Raw genomic sequence first — 22,499 nt, 5'->3', positions numbered from 1 at the left:
GTTAGTGCGGTCAGTCTCAGGAGTTAGGAGGTGACAGAGGAAAACAACAATGCCCCACAGTCAGGTTTCACTGTCGTTTTCGTCTTCTAGCAAAGAGCAGAAAGGGCTCAGTTCCTCCAGGGCGCCTGAAAGCTCGCTGTGCGAGGTGCAGAAGACACACTGTGCGCTCTGTGTCCCAGTGCGGCTCCCACCCGCGCATCTAGGGCAGCGCTTCTGTTCTATTTCCCCAGACGCCTGCCAAGAGAGTACGACGTACTGCCTCTGCACACACGCACGCGCACATGCACACACAGGCATGCACACACACACTCACACACAATTGAAAAATCATTAAAGGAACTGATAAGCAACTCATTGCATTAGACACAAAATATTAAACACTTTTTGTTCCTAAGGGAGGGAAAAGTCAAGAATCCACAGAAGGATCACATTAAGGGGAAAAAAAGCCTCACTTTGTGTTTATTTTTCTGGAGAAAAGCAGCTGGCAGATTCAAAGACAGATTACCTGTTCTTCCTCGAGAAGGATCAGACCTACAATCGCAATGTTGATGTTTCCTCCTATCGTTCCATCTTTGAACAAAGCAGACACCTGAAAAAGACAGGCATTCGTGTCAGCCCCACACGTGGTGTCACTTCCCCCGTCCCCAGAGTCCTGCCGGTGATGGCGGGTCCCCGTGCTCTTGTGACACAGCAATGCCGACTTTCTTATACCGCTAGGCGGACAGGTACAGCAAGTGCTGAATCCTCATCACGGGGCAGGCGACCAGACGGGACGCCAGCAATGCCACCCAGGTTCAGGGGTGCAGAGACAGAACGCGAGGTGTGTTTTCCAATGATCGTCATCCCAACTATTTCTCGAAACCTCACTTAGGTGACCTGGGATCTTGTCTTCCATTATCTACGTGTCTCTCAGTCTCCCAAGTGCGGCTTCGATGCCTCTCGTCGCTCCTCCTCACCACCGCAGCTGCCAATCTGGGACACAGGACGTTTTACCCAAGATGGCAGCCTACAGGGTTGTAGCTTTTCTGACTTTAGAGATAAAATGCTGTATATTCAGTATTTAAATATTAGTGTACCTGGAGACAGGCATGTCTGTAGAGCCATCTGAAATCACACATAAGCAGGCTTGCTGCACCTTCAGTATCCTCTTACAAATTTCTGGTAAACACAGACATTGACCCACCCAGACCATGCTCCCGGCTCACAGAGGGGGCTGGATTGTTTCCCCTCTTTATGGTGTTCTCCGAAGTTCTGAACACGGCTTTTCTGACTGGAGCACAGTAAGAGTGAGGGAGTCATCACAGATACCATATTTCTCGCACGTGAGACACAAACGCACACACCCTGTTAGGGGCAATGACACACGTGGCTTCAACAAGAAGGACTTTCCTACCATGTTGAGTATGGTCAGCACGTAGGTGGTGATGTTTTCGTGGCCATGGTTCTGCATCATCTTCCTGTCGACCACCACCAACGTCTCCACGTTCAGCTCTTCGTTCCTGTGGGACTTCAGGAGAGAGCGCTTCGGCCGTAAGCAAGACACGTATTCGTCAGGCAGGATGAAGAGGTCGTCCTCGGGAGGCTTGGGCATGTCTGTGGAGGGGGTGTTCCGAGAACAAACGAAAGCCCAAGTCATCACCCCAAACCAGCGGTGGAACTTGTTACATAGAAACTGGATTTTCAAAATGAATGTGCATGTATGAACCATATAACCCTTAAGAGTTTGTGATACAGAACTTGGACCAAAGTGGAACCTGAAATGTAAATAAAGTTCATATAAGGTACATGTGATGGAAACCGTCACTGGATCTACCTCTGTGTAATTTTGTCCTGATTTGAAACAAAGAGAGAGGACCTAGGCTCCCATGTTCTAGCCGCAGAAGCACAAAGCTCAACGACCACTGGCAGAAGGATTCGTGGACCGGGCCTGGGCAGAACGCGTACTGGCAAAGCCGTGGAACCACCAAGGGACACACCACAGCTCCATCTTGCCTCGTGTGCTTATTTGAAAGATTTCCATGGCCTGATTCTTTTTACAGCTGATTCCCGTGTCTGGATGCATAAAGGGTTTGTCTGTCGTCTTTCAAATGGGTTAAAAACTACGTGACACAGATCCACTTCACGGCAGAGCTGAATTTCCTAGAAAGCGCCCTATATATTTACCTCATTTCATTACAAGACAAAATATACCCTGTCCTCTTGGAGCTATTTAAAAGTAGTTTGGGCATTTATAATCGGTTAGTTAACACTATGTTAAAGACACTTAGGTTGAACGGATGCCTCCGAAAAGCTTTTCACGTGAAAGTGGACTTCAAATTACCCAGATTCAGGGGGCACTAATTCAGAGCTATGACAACTCTGTCCACGGACCGTGCTGCCAGAAGATGCTATCTTGTTTGACGGGTACCCACATCCGGTGCACTTTATCTCTTTGCTAAAATACTCTGCAACCTAAATGAACCCTGTGGAGGATAATAAGGGCTCAGGCAAAGTCTTTAAAGCACTCCTCGCGTGTCAAGGACTCAATGCAAATGCAGAGACACGACTCTACCCTAGGAGCCATCTCTCTACACGCTCCGGGGACGAATGGGGCCACCGAGGCACAGGGAGGGAACGGCACTTGCTGCGCCCCTCCCTAGAAAGGGTCAGAAATGGGTGTCCAATTCAGAGTCGTTGGTACAGCTTCACCCCTGATTTTAAGCAAATCCATCTGCCTGTGATGGTCCCTTCCCACAGGTGCCTAAACACACCCCCCAAAATGCCCATTTTCTGAACCAGGGACTCCAGTGGGAAGAATCTTTGTACTGTGAACCTCACAGAGCCAGAAGGCTGGGATTCCTCCAGGGTAGTGCAAAGCCCCATAAACAGCATGGAAATATCCACGCACGAAGAGCAGAGGTCTCGAGAATTACAGGCTTCAGCCGAGAAGCAGTGTGCACCACTTTTGCCAATCACGCGGGCCCCGGCCACACACAGAACTGCCGTGTGCCCAGCAGGGAAGGGACAGAAATCTCTGGCAAACCAAACCGCAGCACACAGATCACTAATGTCTTCCAAGAGGCACTTTGTGGCGCTTTCTCAAGTCTGATTATGACTGCCCGGCCCTGTCCCCTGCCGCCGACCCCTCTGCTGCTCCCTGTCCATGCAGCCTCAGGCGGTTGATGCCGACACCCTGGGCTACACCCGTCCTACCTCTGTCTCCCTGACTCTCTCAGACTCCTGTTCGCCTCCCTCTGTTCCCAGTCCGTTCTTCCTGCTGCTGACCAAGCCCCTGACTTAGTCGGTCTGGGTTTGAGTTGTTCACATGATGCAGCACAAGGCTTTTATTTACAGGACAGTGTGAGATCGGACGACACACAGGTGCTGACGGTTTAGTGGTACTTGCTGTTGTGCTCTAAGTACCGAGTGACCACCGTCATTCACTCTCTTCCCCTGCAACACGACCGCCTCTATTTTAGGGTGCTGGATACAGCAGCCAACGAAACCGGCAGGGAAAGAAGGGCTGGCAGAAGATGGGCTCATGGGGGGAAAGTTTAATCCATACAGAGTTGCTGGAGGCAAAGCTGAGGGACGTGAGAGAAATTCCAGAAAACACTGACCTCCAATTCCTGAACTGTAAGAGGCTCCCACATAAAATGTGACTATCACATCGCCTCCTAAGTGTTCACGACACAACAAAGGACTTCCACAAAGCGCTGGTGATAAATCGTAGGTAAATTCGGTCATGCCTAGCCTGTCCTTTTGATGTGGTGGAGTACAGTGTATAAATATGTATGGAGATAAATTACCTCGCAGAAAACTATGTGGGCTTTCATAAATCCAGACCTCGAAACGATAGAATTACCGAGCAGACATGCCAGGTTCTTTCGAAGACATCCAGTGGATTCTGCATTTCTGGGCAGTATGTCATTTTATCTGCCCAGGGAACGGTTCTTTTAAACAAAAAAACCTACCATGATCTGTCCATCCACCGTGAGAGACGGTGCAGACTGAACACAGACGATGGAATCATCACGCCAGTTTAGCAAAGACGGTCTGGTCATTCCACCTCGTGGGCAGACTACTCTGAAGAACATTTAAAACATTCCACGGGCTTACATAAATGTCCGAATGGGTAAATGCACAAAAAGAATCGCCCTTACATACATTTCTTGCGTCTTCCACAGAAATGCTGCTTCGGTGGGTGCCGGAGGTTGGTGCCGCCGTGCAGGTGCGGATTCCCCAGCTCCCGGTCCCTCTCGGTCATGACCGCCTGGGGAGCCCCCGGCGCCCGCACTTCCGCTGATCTCTTATACAGTATGTGGGAGGGGGGCCCAGCCCCCGCGGGGTCCTGCAGTCTCCCCACTAGGTGGGAAGGAAGCGGCTTCAGGAAGTAATCTCCTTCTTGGGTTCTTATCATGCCAGACTGGAAACAGAGAGGAAGAGAGAAAATGCGGTTATACCTTCTGACCAGAGGTCGCCCCCTCTCCCGGCTTCACCTCTTTCTTACTCCTTCACAAGCGCGCGTTCCCTCCAACGCCTGGGCTGGGAATGAGCACCCGGAGACCCATCAATGAGTCTTCGCACCTGCATCTGCTCGGGAAGGTCTGCGTGCAGGTGTTCCACGACCTGACGCCAGGAGCAGAGGGCGCTCCTGGTACACTAACGGGGGAATTCGGACCACAGGATGGAGGAGAGAGCTCAAGTACACAGACGCAGACGTCAGTGTGGGCGCCGGGGAGGCCCCACACAGGAAGAGAACATTTCAACCCTGACAGAGTCTTTTGCACGACTCCTTTCAAACTTGAGTATTTTGCAACACTCGGTATAAAAGTGTTACTTAAGATGAATCCGGAAGAAAGCACAAGAGAATTTACTGAGGGTGTCAGGAAGGTCTTTCTCAGCAAGGTATCATGGAAACAGGATAAAACTAACCCATAAAAACACTAAAAATGTCTGCAGTGTGCCTCTGATTTCAGAGCCCGAGTCTGACTCTCACTTGGAGGGGGGGGGCTGCTGCTGTGTGTCCCTGTCCACCAGATGCGGTTCCGTGCTGGGCTGGGCCACCCCGTGTGAGTCTGCGTATCTGCACGCGGTGGGATGACGGGCTTGGGGAAGCCCTTCTTAGATCTCGGGACAGGGACAGACACAACTCTCAGGAACAGGAGGGTTGGGGGTGGGAGAGAAAAAGCTTATTGGATGTTCAGAGATTAAGCATTGGCCTTGGAGTTCCTGCTGGTGGGGCAGAGGGTAAACGTGGCATGTTATCAAGGAAGCCATCAGCACCATGGGGGGTAGACCTCCTGGGGCCCAAGTACCACCTGGCAGGGGAAAGGCCGAATACCTGGGATTCACGCCCTGCATCCCAGAGGGGTAGCCGGCACCTGCCACACAGTGCTCTACGTGAGTAACTTGGGCATCTCCGTGTCCTCTAGAATTCTACCAGCAAAACTCCTGTAGGACCTCGCTTGAAAGTTCACAGTGCTATCAAGGAAGAGACAAGCGTGGAAGGACAGAACAGCTGGAGCCAGTAAGGTTTCAACCTTTTTGCATTTAAACTAACCCTGGATAGCATGAGCACCCTTGTGTAATAACACGACCCAAAGAGGTTCTCCACACTTTTGAAAGTAATCAGTTCAAGTGTTAAACTAAAAAAAAAAAAAAAAAAAAAAAAAGAATTCATTTTTCACCTTAAAAGAACCTTTCCTGATAGGTAAGCTACTCCTTGCCTTATTAATCACCTCTTGGAAGACCATCAGCTCCTGGGGAACGTGGAGTTGGTGGCATTCGGCATGCCTCTCTGGACCCCCAGCCGGGTCAGAGAGCGGCCGGGTGAGTCCACTGCCCCAGCCGGCACAACCAACTCCAGGAATGCTCCCAATGTGACCTTCAATAGTTCACTCAGCCTCTCTGTGCTGTGCTGCCCTCGAGGAAGTGGAGATTAGGCTCGCTGCTTATCATGAGTTTGTAGGACTTAACAATGAATGTATTTTAAAAGCACGACCCACAGAAAGCATGCAAAAGAGATCTGCTTCCACACCTAAAACTCTTGTGACCTTTGGCAGCTGTTCCAGTCCCAAAAGTGACCCCCTCGCCCAGGTCAAGGCTCCGTTGTAGGTGCCTGGGGCTGAGAGGACCAGATCCTTGGGCAAAAGAGACCTGCTGCAGCTGGAGGGCTTCCTAGGTGTCATTAACAAAGTAGTCAATCCCCGATTTCATTAAATGCAGAGAATATAAAACTGATTAAGACTGATGCTTTGATTTCCTTTACAATCAACAGACACTAAAAAATACAGAAAAAGGAACTCTGTTATCTTGCTGCATCATTAGTTTGCAAGCGTACTTAAAAGGGTAGATAAATCATGGAAGATTAATGTTGTCTGCTTATTAAAGCTGTTCTTTATTGAACCAAGACTATTTATTTGGACACTCATCAATGTCCAGTGCCCTCCTGCCCACACAAGCCACCGGGATGTCAGCTGGTGGATTATTCACCAGGCTTTCAGAAAAAGGCCAGTGTCCTCCCAACTTTGCAAAGGAGCTCTCCCGGGGCCTGGGTCTCTCCCGGCCAGCTCTGTAAATCATTGTACATAGGGAAATTCATCTAACACTTGTATCGCATTTGCAAGGACGGAAAGAACACGGGCTAGGCTAATGCTGAGGCAACACTGTTTCTTGCTCGGCAATGCATGTGAAGGAAACGTGGAGGCTCCCAGTAGGATAACTGTGGTGAGCCATTTTATTCACAGTTAAAACTTGCTGGATTTCCACAGACGAATCAGTTAAACAGAATACACAGCTACAATAGCATGAAAGTGTAGCTGACACCACAGGAGGGGCTTCGGTTAGGAGGAAGAAAGAAAATCATGCAATAAATGACCCTGAGAAAACTGGTCAGCTCTTTGGAAAAAACAAATCTAGGTTTCTTCTTCATTCCATTCACCAAAATAATGGCCAAAGGCAGCAAAGAACCACAAAAATTAAAAAGACCAAATAAAATATATATTTGTAACTTTGGTGTAGACGCTTGCAAATGAAACAGAATCAGGAAGCCGTGAAGAAATGGATTGATAAAATTGGGTAAATTCAACACTGAATATGGCTAAAAAGCAAGTCAGGGTGCCTGGGTGGCTCCGTCGGTTGGGCGTCTGCCTCTGGCTCAGGTCATGATCCTGGGGTCCTGGGATCGAGTCCTGCATTGGGCTCCCTGCTCAGCGGGGAGTCTGCTTCTCTGTCCCTGCCCTGGCTGGTGTTCTCTCTCTCTCTCTCGCTTGCTCACTCTTTCTCTCTCTCAAATAAATAAATGAAAAATCTTTAAAAAAATACCATCGAGTCAAATGACAAGTTAGGGGAAATTCTTGAATGCAAATGACAAAAATTATGACCCTTAAAAACAATCCATAAAAACTAATAAAAAATAAAGAAGTAATACAACTTAAAAAAAAAAGGAAAAGGAAAGAAACAAAATAGGACAAATAAGAAAAAGGCAACTCATAGGTGGGGAGAGGTTTATATAAAAAAGGTTTGATTTTACTTTCCATTTTAGCAAGAAGATGAAAACCACGATGAGAAGCAGTGTCCCGTCTATCCTGCTGGCTGACCCTCTACAGCCAAGATGTGAGGAACATTAGCAAATTAGTAAAGTACTTCTGGAAAGAATTGGCAGTGTCTCTCAAAATTGTAAATACATGTACTTTTGACCTAATAATTCTGTAGCTAGTAAGTTACCTCAAGAAAATTCTAACACATATACACCCAAGATATGGAAAAAGATGTTTATCATAGGAAAAATAGATAAAATAACCCCCCAAATGAGAACTATTTGAAATGCCCCTGATGAAAGACAGGTTATCTAAATGAGACTGCTGTGTATTGGAAATCAATGTCAGCATTTGAAAACAATTAGACAGTTACTGATATAGCATTAGATCCAAATTTATTTAGTGAGAAAAATAAAGTGCAGAACATAGTGATATTAGTCAATGCTTTCTGTAAAAAAAGAAGAAAGTTGGTAGGTTTATCTCGATATGTATCTATTTATAAAAATTGTCCATAAAATGGAATATTACTTGGCTATAAAAACGAATGAAATCTTGCCATTTGCAACATGGATGGACCTAGAGGGTATCATGCTGAGTGAAATTAGCCAGGACAGAAAGACAAAGGCCATATGATTTCACTTGTGTAGAATCGAAGAAACAAAACAAATGAGAAAATGAAAAACACAAACAGACCCATAAATACAGAGAACATACGGATGGTTTCGAGAGGGACAGGGGATGGGAGGATGGGCACAATGGGTGAAGGGGAGGGAGGGTGACCCAGGTTTCCAGTGATGGAAAGAATGAGTCACAGGGGTGAAAGGCACAGCACAGAGAATATAGTCACTGGAATTGTAAGAGTGTTGTATGGTGACGGTGGTGCCACACTTGTGGGGAGCGTAAACCCCAGAAATGGAGAATCACTACACTGTACACCTGATGCCAGTGTATCATTGCGTGCCAACCATGCTTCAATACATAAAAATTAAGGGGTGCCTGGGTGGCTCAGTACGTTAAGCATCTGCTCAGGTCATGATCTCAGGGTCGTCAGATGGAGCGCCGTGCCGGGCTCTGCGCTGGGCACGGAGCCTGCCTAAGATTCTCTCTCTCCCTCTGCCCCTCCCCATCTCCACTTCTATAAATAAATAAATAAATAAATAAATATTAAAATAAAAATAGAAGCTGTCCATAAAAGTGGCATGAATCAGAAAAATCAAATGGAAATGAGGAAGAGATATATAAATGTCTAGGCACAGAGTCTCTTTCTCCTGCAATGGTACACAGCCTCATCACACTGGTTCCGAAAGTACCTCGGGGGACTCCGCGAGCCCTCTACAAGAGAGTCAGCTATCAACCAACACATAAAAACGTGATTCAGTTCAGTAGAAAAAAAGGCATTTCATTTCCCAATTTAACTTTACCCTCCTCTGTGTTTTTTCCAAAAGCATCATTTGTTTGGGGAAATATTCTACACATTTTAGTCTTCTTAGTGATGTTTCAGACACACGAGTCAACTGTAACTTTTATAGAACTTTTACAGAAGCCAAACTCTGCGTTTTATTTCCTTATAACCTCAGGATCAAACATGAACCCGCCCCAGGTCAGTCCCTCCCTCGTCATATGCCCGAGACCACAGGAAGTCTTGCTGCGTGATTATTTGAGATGTTTTGAAAATTGAAATTCACCCAAAATCTAAAAACCTAACAAACCAAGAGGTTCTTTCTCCATGAGATGTCGCACCTGCTTCTTTTTTTTTTTTTTTTAAGATTTTATTTATCTACTTGACAGAGATAGAGACAGCCAGCGAGAGAGGGAACACAAGCAGGGGGAGTGGGAGAGGAAGAAGCAGGCTCATAGCAGAGGAGCCTGATGTGGGGCTCGATCCCATAACACTGGGATCACGCCCTGAGCCAAAGGCAGATGCTTAACTGCTGTGCCACCCAGGCACCCCGCACCTGCTTCTTTTGACCTTTATCCCTACTACGCTTGGCCTGGGCCCTGGGCTTCTTCAACCCACTTGCCTGCAAGGACAAGGGGTCTGACGCGCTGGTCACAGGAATCACCCACCATCCTCAATGCACGTAAGTCCAAGCTTCAAAATGTAGCCACTCAGTCAGCTGTAAAACTGGTCCCTGGTCCCCTTCCTATTGCTCCTCTGTCATTTCGGAAGACTAACATTTTGACACTTGGCACTTTGCTAAAGGTTAAAGCTACAAACCAGGTTATTAGTTATGGCATCTGTCCCAATCATCATAATCCACCAAGAGGACTGAGCCCAGGTTTCTCCCAAACCCCATTTCCTACCACAGTGCTGTCAGGTCAGATCCCTGTCCCCGAGCACTTGATGTCTGTTGTCAGCCGGAGGTTGACTGGGGCCCACTGAGCACTGACTGGAGGCTGATTGGAAGCTGGCTAGAGGCTGGTGGGAGGCTTATGGAGGCTGACTGGAGGTTGACGGAGGCTAACTGGAGGCTGACCGGAAGTTGATGGAGGCTGACGAAAGCCTGGTGGAGGCTGATGCAGGCTGACTAGATTAGGCACAGAAGGGTGGTCTTCCAAGGAAGAGAATTTTTTTATGACTTTCCCTATTTGTATGATGCAAAAAAATACATCCTTCATTGACTTTTCTCTGGATCTTGTGACCTGGACAAATTGGGCCAGTGTGACAACTAGCAGAGCAGGACAAGGGCTACTTGGTCAAGTGCCAACCACCTACACTCCCCACACACCTCACCCCTCACAGGAAGGGTGAGCACCACTGTGCACACCTGTGCCTTTAGCCAATCAGGCTTTGGGTGAATTTATTTATTTTTTAATCAATTTTTTAAAGATGTATTTATTTATTTATTTGACAGAGAGAGAGAGAGAGAGAGAGAAGAGCACAAGCAAGGGGAGCTACAGACAGAGGGAGAAGCAGAGCTCAATGTGGGACTCAATCCTCATGACCTGAGCTGAAGGCAGACGCTTAACCGACTGAGCCACCCAGGCGCCCATAACTTTGGGTGAATTTTATAGCAGGAGGAAGGAGGGGTATGATTTCAGAGGGCAATTTAAGAATGTACTGTGATTATCCCTGGCTATTCCAAATGATCAATGACACTGAATTTATTTAAGACCACTCCTGAGTCTTCATGCTTCTTGTCCACTATTAGAATCAGTTCTTTTTGTTTTGAAACCTTATTATGGAAGTTTTAAGGGTTCAATAATGCAAATGCCCACCTTTCAGCCCTTGTCCTCAAAATGTGAAGAATGCTCATATTTTTGTATTTTATGCTAAGTTTAATTTCCTCCAACATTAAATTACCAATATATCCTGCCTTCCTATACAACGGAATCTTAGTGGTGACATAACTTATGAATAGAGCTCAGACGGAAATGAGACTTGTTCTTCCAGTAGCATCCCTGCTGACAGACTGAACCGGCCGTGCTGGTGGTAAGTGCTCCTCACTTCTACGGTTTCTTCAGCGTGGCAGTACGCAGGAGCACGGAGCTCCTTGCCCCTCGCTTGTTCCTCTCTAGGGAGGGAATAACTTGTCTGTGAGTCTGGACTCAAAACCCGGCATGCGTGGTACAGCCCTTTCCACTCAGGACACTGCCCACCACCGGAAGCTGGCATCCTCATGGACCCTGGTCATAGGAGCAGCTCAGCTGCCGGTAGGTGGCTGCCCTGGTGGGTGACTGCCAGGAACCGAGCATCTCTTGCACCTCAGTGCATGGGTCTACACTGGGGCCCACTTCTGGAAATCCACCCACCTGCACAAATATCCCACTTTCTCCAAAACGGATTTTATCAGTAATTTTTTAAAAGGATACATAGGCGTACCATTTGAGTTACTCTTTTTGTTCGTATTCTGTAATTCATTCAGAACACAGAACGTATGGAAAGGGACGGTAAGCGGTCAGGGAATAGAGAGTTACTGACTGGGCCTCCTCAAAACCCAGTATACTTCATCTGCTCTCAGGTAGCTCATGAATTAGCAGAACACATATTACGTACACTATTAGGCACACAAATACATATGAAATAATCGTTACTTTGTCTTGGGCTCCACCTATGTGGCAGGTAATGTGCTAGGTGTTTTGCTGTATATTATTCCTGTTATAGTAACAAACATATAAAGGGAGAATTAATATTCCTATTCAAAGGAAAGGGACATTAAATTTTTTAAAAACTGCCCAACACCGTGGACCTAGTAAGTGGGCTAGCTAAGATTAATATTCAGTGTGAATGACTCCGATATATACACGCCCTTGCCAACACCTCAGTGAGCCCTCTCTGCACCACATTAGTGGTATTCGCCAGCGGCATCCTATGGCCCTTGGAGAATAACACTAGTGATGGCGGGAGCTGAGAGTGAACATGGATTATTTGTAAATGTATACTGTAAACTCTAGGACAACTAAAAACATTAAAAAAAAAAAGAAACATAGGTTATATGCTAAAAAGGGCAGAAAATGGAATCATATAACATGCTCATTTAAAAACACAAAAGGCAAAAAAAGAGTGGAAAGCAAAAATAGGAGCAAAGAACGAGGGCATCAAATAGAAAACAGTAATTAATGCACTCGATATTAGTCCAACGACATCACTGATCACTTTGAGGGTCAGTGGTCTAAATGCATTAATTAAAAGACAGATTGTCAGGATGGATCCAAACACAGGACCCACCATGTGTCGTTTACAAGAAATCCCCTTTACATATAAAGGCACATATAGGTTAAAACTAAATGGATGGGAAAAATATACCATGTTAACAATAATCAAAAGGAATCAGGCATAGCTATATTAATTTCAGACAGAGTGGACTTCAGAGTAAAGAAATTTAACGGGGATAAAGAGGGACAATATGATAAAGGGGTCAGCTCTCTGAGAAGACATAGCAATTCTTCACATGCAGGCACCTAACACCACAGCATCAAACTACGGGGGCAAAAACTGATAGAACTTCAGAAAGAAAGAGACGAATCCACGCTCATGGCTGGAGACATCAGCACCCCTCTTTCTGAAACAGTGAGGTACAGCAGGCAGAAAATCAGCGAGGACACGGCGAACTCTGCACACCATCCATCACGTGGATACGAGACTTCTGCACACGACTTCATCCAACAACAGCAGAGTGTGCACCTTTCTCAAGCTTGCAGGGAACACTCACCAAGACCGACCACATTCTGAGCCATAAAGCATACTTCAAAATACTGAAAAGATTAGAAATCATACAATGCCCATGCTCAGACCACAACAGAATTAAAGCAGAAATCAGTAAAAAGAAGATAATTAGAAAATCTCAAAATATGTGACGATTAAACAACACATTTCTAAATAACACATGGATCAAAGAAGAAATTCAAGAGAAGTTAAAAAAATTGTGAACTAAATTAAAATGAAACACAACTTATCCAAATCTGTGCAATGCAATGAAAGCAGTGCTTAGAAGGAAATATCCAGTATTGAATGCATATATTAGAAAAGAAGAAAGATCTAAAATCAATAATCTAAATTTTCACCTTAGGAAATAAGAAAAAGAAAATCAAATCAAACCCAAAGTAATTAGAAGAAAAGAAATAAGAATTAGAGCAGAAATCAGTGAAATTAAAAACTGAAAATCAATAGAAAATATCAATCAAACCAAAACCTGTTTCTTTTAGAACTGGTGAGATAGACTCATGCTGCACTTAGAGAAATTCCAAGTCCTGGATGCTTTCCTTCTTAAAAATAAAGAAGATGAGGGGCGCCTGGGTGGCTCAGTCGGTTAAGCTTCTGACTCTTGATTAAAGGTCAGGTCATGATCTCAGGGTTGTAGGATCAAACCCCGAGTCGGGCTCCACGCTCAGCACAGAGTCTGCTTGAGGTTCTCTCTCTCCCTCTGCCCCTCCCCCGGCTCACACACAAGTTCTCTATCTCTCATTCTCTCTCTCAAATAAATAATTAAATAAAAGCTTTAAAAAAAATAAAGAAGATGAGCAAACTAAGCATTCACTCAAGAAGTTGTTAAAAACGCCATGAATGACCAACTACAAACTGGAAAGCTAAGTAAAAATAAATAAATAAATCCAGAGTATATGAATTAGTAAATAGTAGAACAACGTGATTATTCAACCAAAGAAGTTAGTAAATCAAGACTGGGCTTTGGAACAAAATGAGCACATCTCGTGAAAACCCAATGAGAATGCAAAAGGTCAGGAAAATAGATAATACAGGATGGAGCACATGTTTATAACAGGGGATCAAACTTCTCTCGGAGATTAAAGGTCACTGTAGCACGTATTCTCAGATCTCATTAGCGAATTTGTTGTTACTATTTTTTTGTGTGTTCTTCAATTTTATGAGATATTTCAGATTAATCTATTACAAGCAACTAATGAATCATTGAACAGTACATCAGAAACTAATGATGTATCAAAAGTTGGCTAATTGAACATAATAAAACATTAAAACATAAAATAAAATAAAAACAACTTTCAAAAAGCAAAAAAAAAAGATCTAGTACAAGGATTTAAGTTTCTATTAGAGGGGAAACCTATACGTGTGCTGTCCAAAATGGTGACCTCTAAATTTTAATTAAAATGGAATAAAATTTTAAAAATTAAAAAAAAATATTCAGTTAAAAAATTCAGTTCTCCAATTGTTCAACAGCTGCACATAGGTATTCAAATATAAATTTAAATAACGTTAAAATTTTAGTCTTGCAACGACTCAGTAGCCACATGTGACTGCTGGTCACCATACTAGACAGCATTGGTATTTTTTTTTAAGATTTTATTTATTTTATTTTATTTATTTATTTGACAGAGAGAGAAAGAGCACAAGCAGGGGGAACAGCAGGCAGAGGGAGAGGGAGAAACAGACTCTCCCCTGAGCAGGGAGCCCGACATGGGGCTCTACCCCAGACCCCAAGCTGCAGTCAGACTCTTAACCGACTGAGACACCCAGGCACCCCAGCACAGGGATTTCTATCATGACACAAAGTACGACTCCAGAACAACTGGTAATAAGCAAATCTTCAGGAACTTACTTTTTAGGACTTGTTTGCCAGATACATGAGAGGTTGCTACAACATTTCTTTATGGTACCGTGTAACATACAATTAGGAACAATCTTACAAATCCACTAACATCTTTATAAAACCAGCCCAGCTGAAATATTCAAACCACGTTATCTTAGATTGCTTAGTAAGATTACTTGTGGTTGATACAAAAATATCTGAACTAAGAACAACTCAAACTAAAATTCTCAGATTCTGTTTCTGTACATTCCCAAGACACAAAGAAATAGTTAAGGAAAATCATTGAGTCAAGGCATTGGATACAGTGCTGGTACTCAATGCGACCAAAATACCATGGATTAAACGTTATAATAGATTCCCTTACAGAGCTTATAACATGCAGGCGTGAATTAAATTCCATGGGGGGAAAAGCTCACAGTCCTTCTCATCCAAGGAGTGTACAATAGGTTTGTTCATTCATTCACTCATTTCATTAATTCAATGAATATTTGTCAATTGCCTATTATGAACCAGACACTCTTCTAGACAATCCAGATACAACTATGAACAAAATAGACAAACACGACAGCTTCCTTGGAGCTTACATTCCAGTGTAGGGATGAGGGGGGAAATACACAGTCAACATCAAAAATCATAAGAAGTTAAAAGGCAATGTATCAGTTCTTCCAAAGTTGATCTATCAATTTAATGCAATTCCAATGAAAATTCCAGCAAATTATTTAGCAAATATGAACAACCTTGAGCCTGAAGTTTATATAGCATGGCAAAAGACCCAGAACACCCTAGTCAATATTAAGGGGGAAGAAAGTCTTGGGCCTGACCCTAGCAACTTCACGGCTTCCAATAAAGCTGCAGTAATGAAGTCGGTGAGCTCCTAGAGAAAGCAGAGACAGACGCATCCATGGAACAGCTTAGGAAGCCCAGAAACAGACCCACATGGGTGCAGTTAACTCATCTCTGACAGGGAAGCAAAGGCAACACCATGGAGCAAAGACAGTTCTTTCAACAAATGGTGCTGGAACAGCTGGACAACCGCATGTGAAGAAATCAATCTAGATACACACTATATACATCTTGCAAGAATTAACTCAAAATGGATTACAGACCTTACTATAAAATGCAAAACTATAAAACTGCTAGAAGATGACCCAGGAGAAAATCTAGATGACCTTGGGTATGAAATGACTTTTTAGATACAACACCAAAGACATCCATGAAAGAAAAAAAAAGAGAGAGGGAGGGAGATTTTAGCACTGTCGATCAAGATGGCAGGATGTATTTCGAAAGAATGGGGACACCGTGTGGGAAACCACAGAAGAGAGGAGGCAGTGGGCAAACCTCCGTGCTCGCTGGGAAGGAAAGACCAACAGGTCAAGGGCAATGAGCGGAAGTCACAGCGGAGCCGGACAGCCACTGATGGAGTCGTCGGGGTAGAGAAGTGGGTCACAGTCACGGTGCGGGGTGGGCACACGTGTTTCTCCTTAGACGTCATGGGTCCCCAGGGAGTTGTCACCTGTGTCTGCAAGCCACGTTTTCTGCCCACACTCAGTCCCTCCCCGTGCATGACTCAGTGGCGCCCTTTGCTCTGCACCACAGGCTGCCCGTTCGGGGCGGTTCCTGATACTAGCTTATCAAGCAGACACTGAGCCCATGCATTAGCTGTTCTCCCTACTTGACCCTGCCCCTGGAAGTATCTCTCTCCCCAAATGGACTTCTAGTCCCTCATGATGGTGCCCCTTCAGCTCCAGGCTCCAGGCTGGTCACATCCTATTTCTGTTAGTCATATTAAAATTGGCTATATTAATTATTGATCACCTACCATGGCCCTGCCTAGGTTCCAAGAACTGGAGGCTGTATCATTGTCAATTACCCTCAGAACAGACTTGTAAGGCAGGGATTTGGGGGGATACAGAAATAGAGCTTGAACACCCCAAATGTCCGTCCAGGGGTGAAGAGATAAAGCAAGCACAGCAGGGGCTCCCCACGTGGAGATGCTGATCAACACGGTGGGTCCACGCACGTCATGCGCAGTGCAAGCCGCCACAGCAAATGACCCGTATTGTGTGAACCTGTTTCTAAGAAACGTGTGGAACAGGCAAAGCTGTGATTCGGAAGCAGATCAGGCTGTGGGCTGGGACGGGCGCGGGAGGGACGGCAGGTGGCATGAGGGTCCCTGTGGGGCAGTGGCGGAGTTCACAACTGGGTCCGCGCTGTGGACGTGCTGCCCCACCGTCTATCTGTTAAACACTCACGGGCCTGCACACCCACTGTTTTGTTTGTGGTAATGTTTTGTTCTGCAAACTAGACCTCAGTAGAGCTTTTCGAAATGCTACAAACCGACCTCCGTGAGTCTGTCCTGAGTGAGGGCTGGGCCAGGACACCGGGCTGCGGGACGCGGCGGGCTGAGGACACGGTCCACGGGTTGGGGGATTGTTTACCCACATATCCAGCCATGGTCCTCAAAACTTTCTGTCCCTGAGAATCCTCTGTGTGGCTCATGGAAACCTGTGCCCTCCTCCCCAAGCTCTGAGTCAGCAGGTCTGGAGCAGAGGGGTTCGTGTGTTTGAGAAGAGTCACACACAAGGCCCATACCCCCCTGTGCGCATCCATCATCTCTGACGGCAGCCCGGCTCTCAGGGAGCAGGACAGACACGCCCCCGTGGGATAACGTGGTGGGACATCTCCCAGACAATAAAGCACTTGCGAGGATACTGCTGGAATTTGTGCTGAATTTGTTGTACCTGAGTCCCCTCATTTTCAAGCCAGAGGCATTAGACACCCATATTTTCTGGTGGCAAAAAGATCACTATCAAAAGTAATCCCAAGTACAACACTCTCCATCGAGCTGCCCGGAGCTGCCTGAAGCCAGGTCACAGGGACATCTGCTGTAGCACAGGGCTGGGGACGGTCCCCTGCACCCAAGCTGTATGTTTGACACAACCTCTACCAGACCCACGACGTTCCAGGCAGTTCCCGCAAATGCCCGTCACGACGGATACCAGATCTGACCGCTCACGAACTGTAGCTGCTACACGGCAGCTGTCACACTCCCGTACGTGTCGGGGTCACGAGGGGACCACTACGTTACGGCCGGTCCTATTTCCAAGCTACGGGCTCAAACTGTACCATCATTACAGAATGTAGCAGTGCGTATTCAAATGGTCTTTTTTAGGTGCTTTCTTAATAAGCTGTTATCAAGAACTTATAAGGAGACAAATACCATCCTTTGGTTTTGCTTTTTTTTTTTTTTTTTTTTTTAGAAGGAAAGCACTGGCTGGCAACACCATGGCAAAATCAAGGACACTCCGAACCATGCATCTTCAAACAGCATCATCACATGATCACAAGATAGCAAGGGACTCACTACTAGAAAACTCGGGCAGGTCCATCACTTCCAGGGGAACCAAGTAAAACAAAACAAACAAAAAGCAACAAATAATGTAAAGAAACCAGGCCTAGGTCGGTTCCTTCATAGGGTCACAGCGGGAAGCTTCCCCCGACCTCAGTGGGCGGCCCGCTATCCCCTTTGCCCACCCAGTGAGCAGAGGACTCACTCTGCACATGGCTCAGGGACAGCAAGTCCTCGTAAGCTCAGGCACAGCTCTCCCCTCCTCTCCTGCGGCCACGGAAACAGCCTGAGCAAACGGCTAAGCGAGGGACCCTGGGAGTGGCACCCAGCTATTTTTTTATTTAAATTCAATTAGCCAACATATAGTACATCATTGGTCTCAGACGGAGTGTTCGACAATTCATCAGTTGTGTAAAACACCCAGTGCTCATCACATCACATGCCCTCCTTAATGCCCGTCACACAGCTATTTGGAATCACACCTTTACGTTCTTCTGAATTGAGCGGAAGTTACTTCTAATTTAGCCTCCTCTAGCACTCCGAATCACTTCCATTCTCTCCACCAGCAGATATCCCCGGAGACAGGGGAGGCTCACCTATGTTACTGGTCCCATAACGGTGCTCACGAGGACTTGAGACCGTGATTCTAAATTTGCAGGGGCCAGCGCCTTCCGTAAGCTCAGCGAGACGTATCACGGTTCAGTCTGACGTTCACGTAGTTGGAAGTTGTTAGTGTACTTTTAGAAATAGGTTTCCACCCAAAGAGTTTCTCAAATAGAAGATTTACAACTTACTGCTAAGGACAAGGAAACCGAGCCTCAGGGAATAGAGGATGGGAGCCGGTCCACTGCCCTAAACATGAAGTAATCCGGGGATCCCCATGACACGTGCAGACTCTTTACCCCCTGCATTTTCACCATAATTCATACACTTAAAACAATGATGGATGAAGACCACATGCCCCCCCCCCCCCCCAGCACATCGACTCTCCCACAGACACCCACCCACGTGCCAAAGCTCGTGGGCACGGTCTCCGTGAGAACATTCCAACTCCACGTGCATAAGTGTAAGATATTGCTTAAATAAGAGCGTGAAACACAGAAGACGATCAATAACGTCTTGGGAAGCCTGGGGGGCTCAGTTGGTTAAGCATCCCACTCTTGATTTTGGCTCAGGTCGTGATCTCAGGATCGCGGGATTGAGGCCTGTGTCCGGCTCCCCACTCAGTGGGCAGCCTGCAGATTTTCTCCCTCTGCCCCTCCCCCTGTTTTCATTCTATCTCTTTCTCTCTCTCAAATAAATAGAGAAATCTTAAAAAAGAAAGAAAGAAAGAAAGAAAGAAAGAAAGAAAAGAGAAAGAGAAAGAAAGAGAGAACTCCATGCCCCTGCTCCGATCACAGACCTGGTCATTAGAGGGCAGCTCCTGGGCAGCTCCTGGACATGTGGAGTTAGTCACGCTCAGGTTACCACCTCCCCCCACCTGCCAAAATCCAGCAGATGGAAAAGTTTCTAAAAGGAGGAGTTTTTTTTTTCTTCTCAAAGATTTTATTTATGTATTTCTGTACTTATTTGCCAGAGAGCGAGCGAGAGAGCACAAGCAGAAGCAGGAACAGAAGGCGAGAGAGAAACAGACTCCTTGCTGAGCAAGGAGCCTGATGTGGGACTCGATCCCACGATCCTGGGATTTTTTTTTTTTTTTTTGACAGAGAGAGAGAGACAGCCAGTGAGAGAGGGAACACAAGCAGGGGGAGTGGGAGAGGAAGAAGCAGGCTGCCAGTGGAGCAGGGAGCCCAGTGCGGGGCTTGATCTCAGGCCCTGAGCCAAAGGCAGACGCTTAAGGACTGAGCCAACCAGGTGCCATGGGATTTTTTGGGTTTTTTTGTTTGTTTGTTTTGGGGTTTTATTTTTGTTTTTTTAATCGGTATATATGAGTGTGCTTTGTGTGTTTCACTGGCAAAGACAATTCCCGACAATTTATATTTTTTCTTCACAAAAGAACCTTCAAGGAGAGAATGTCCCGGGACCAGTTCTCCCAGTTGCTTCCAGGTGAGACATCACTTCTCCTGCTGGGCCCGCAGTGGCTGTTATCACAACGCTCCTGAAGTTGCCTTCCTGTCAATTCTCTACGTGCGGCTTTGGCTCAAGCCCACGGAAAGGAAATGACGCTGTTAGAAATACTGCTGTCGTGTCCACAAACATGGGGCCTAACAGCTGTGAGCCAGGCTGAATGAAGCGGCCTGACCGGATTTATGATCTGCAACTTCTGTAGCCTTCCTTGATTAATTTTGGATTTAAAAATGCTTCTAAGATATGTTCTACGTCCCTCTGTGTGTCTCTCTGCTTTTTACTGCTAAATCCTATAATCTTGTGAGCTGATAACCATGAGCTATGACAGACAATAAGCCCTCCAGAATTCTCAGGAGGAATCATGACCTTGTGAGCGAGGATGTGGGGAATTGTAAGCTGCCCCCCACGCAAGCACCCAAGTGATTAAACCCAGGTGCCGTACATGTAAGTTCTTCTTGTCCTGAAAAGATCCAATGTTGCCCAACCAATTAGACTCCAAGGACACAGACAGACAATGGCCCTGGGTGGGCGTCCCATGGGTGCTGCGTGGAAGGCCCATCATGTGTTCGTAATCCAACGAGCATGTCTCAGAACCCAGGCTCTGACCCTTGCTGGACAGAAGCTTTGGGCAGGTTACATAATCTGTCTGATCCTCAGACTCCCCTTATACAAAATGGGAATAAGAACTCTTCTCAAGGTGTTAATACAATGAAATGCAGTAGCAAGGCATACGATGAACTTCCATGCACAAATTCCTTGCATACAGTAGGTGCTTATCAACTATCTTCCCTATTTATAATGGGTCCATTTTCATGTTTCACTTGAAACCATGAAATTACATCACTGCCACATACTTTGTTCCTATGAGAACAAAAAAATGTGTTCCTATGAACACATACATGTTCCTATGAGAAAGCAGAATTCACCATGTGTTTACTCCATAACAACCAAACACGGAATACAGGTTGGAGTAGGCCTTTTCAAAATGAGGACATATTGGTATCAGGGTACACAGAGTATTAGAAGAACCGCGGGTTCTGATTTTTCCCCAAGCTCTGTTTAGGAGTTGGAGAAAAGCAATGGGTAGAACACAAGAGAAAACAGTGAGATCAGCCACGTTTGCATGAAAGCATCCCCATGCCCCTCGCTGTCTGCTTACCAGGAACAGAGGAACCACGCCACATCCCAAGAACCACCAAGCAAGTCAAAGCCTAAGGATGTGTTTGCTTTTCCCATGAGACAAAAAATACTACCATTGGCTACCACCTGGGCATGAGCTGAAAATCTGGACTGTTAAGAAGATAGTTAACTTGACAAGAGAGTGGAAGGAACGTGTGGATGGAAGGTGAATTACAGCTCCATGCTCACTGGGTAACTGTGCTCGTTGTAACAGGAACTCCCCCCAGAGCGTCCCACTAAACACGATGGCAAGAAGAGCCGGACACTTGGATACTTCTTTGTCTCTCTGTTTTCCCAAATACAAGGATAAACTGTGCGTTATGCTGATGGACTCTACAAGACTCCCCACGTGTACCCTGTGTCCACAACAGCGGAGTCTGGTCCACACCATCCCCTGCAAGAGTCCGAAGACCACACCTTTGACAAAGGGCAGATAACAGGGCTGAAGCCAGAGAAAGCACAAGTTGGTTGGGGTTGACTTTGAAACCAAGATCAAACAAAAATGACCTCTTGGAAGTCTCTAAATCGAATCTGTTTCACAGCACACGGGCTGACAATGAAATCTGAACTGTGAATAATTGCCAGATGAGGGGATTAATTTGCAAAGAATACAACAGAACGTGATACCATCTCAGAATGTAACTAATATGCTTGGCCCTCCTGGTTTGATATGGACATTGGATAGAATGGATATTCGCTCCTGATCTTGTTACCGCATACATGGCGCTTTTACTATAGTTTACGTATACAACTCGAATGTAATTCACTGGTTTGTATGTAAAGAAGGACTTCCTCTCAATAATTTAATTTTAGATTATGGACATTAAGACACTTTTACATTTAAATTGCAATCCGTGACATCGCCAAATTATTCTTACTAATATGCTTCACATTCTAAGACGTCAGTGCCCACATCAGTTCACACCCTGTGCGTCCCTCTACACCTAGAGGCACAGACATCCCAGGGACACTGAGCCTTCCCATGAGGCTGAAACTGGGGTGGCCAGTTCTCAGCCCCAGGTGCACTCATGGGACTCCACCCTGAGGTGAAGCTGGGGTTTTAAGTTTTTAAAGTTTTAAATAAATGTAAGGACTGCTTTCGTTAGTTTACAGAAATGTAAACTTTTGCAGGATCCAGCCTGTATTTAGAACCAACATACAGAGAAAACAGTTGCCCCACAAAGTCCCGGCAGCCTCTATAACCTGGAGATTGAGTTCTTCCAAGACCCTAGACTGGGGCCCATTTCAAATACGTGGGCATTAGCTATCTTCTGAAAATCTCATAAACCAAGCAGCTGTAGTTCTTCTCCGGTAGAGGAAGACGCCGTGACGCACATATCACTCTCCTTTCAGAGAGAACTTGAAAGTGCTGGGGACTGG

The 22,499-nt window shown here is 45.8% G+C and overlaps 1 protein-coding gene across 1 annotated transcript in view; it reads right to left on the bottom strand.

Annotated features, from left to right (window-relative positions):
* The window catches only part of ADAMTS16 (ADAM metallopeptidase with thrombospondin type 1 motif 16), a 146,246-nt gene that overhangs the window by 103,950 nt on the left and 19,797 nt on the right, over nt 1–22,499 (bottom strand). The window contains exons 4-6 of the mRNA XM_026506658.4: nt 4,147–4,405; nt 1,394–1,593; nt 506–589 (exon numbers count right to left, since the gene is read on the bottom strand). Of these exons, the coding sequence (XP_026362443.2) occupies nt 506–589; nt 1,394–1,593; nt 4,147–4,405 (543 nt within the window). The remainder of the gene's footprint in view (nt 1–505; nt 590–1,393; nt 1,594–4,146; nt 4,406–22,499) is intronic.

The sequence above is a fragment of the Ursus arctos genome, unplaced genomic scaffold (assembly GCF_023065955.2).
Source record: "Ursus arctos isolate Adak ecotype North America unplaced genomic scaffold, UrsArc2.0 scaffold_15, whole genome shotgun sequence".
NCBI classification, from domain to species: domain Eukaryota; kingdom Metazoa; phylum Chordata; class Mammalia; order Carnivora; family Ursidae; genus Ursus; species Ursus arctos.
Note: the sequence above shows the minus strand (reverse complement) of the source record. Positions and strands in the feature narration are given on the sequence as shown.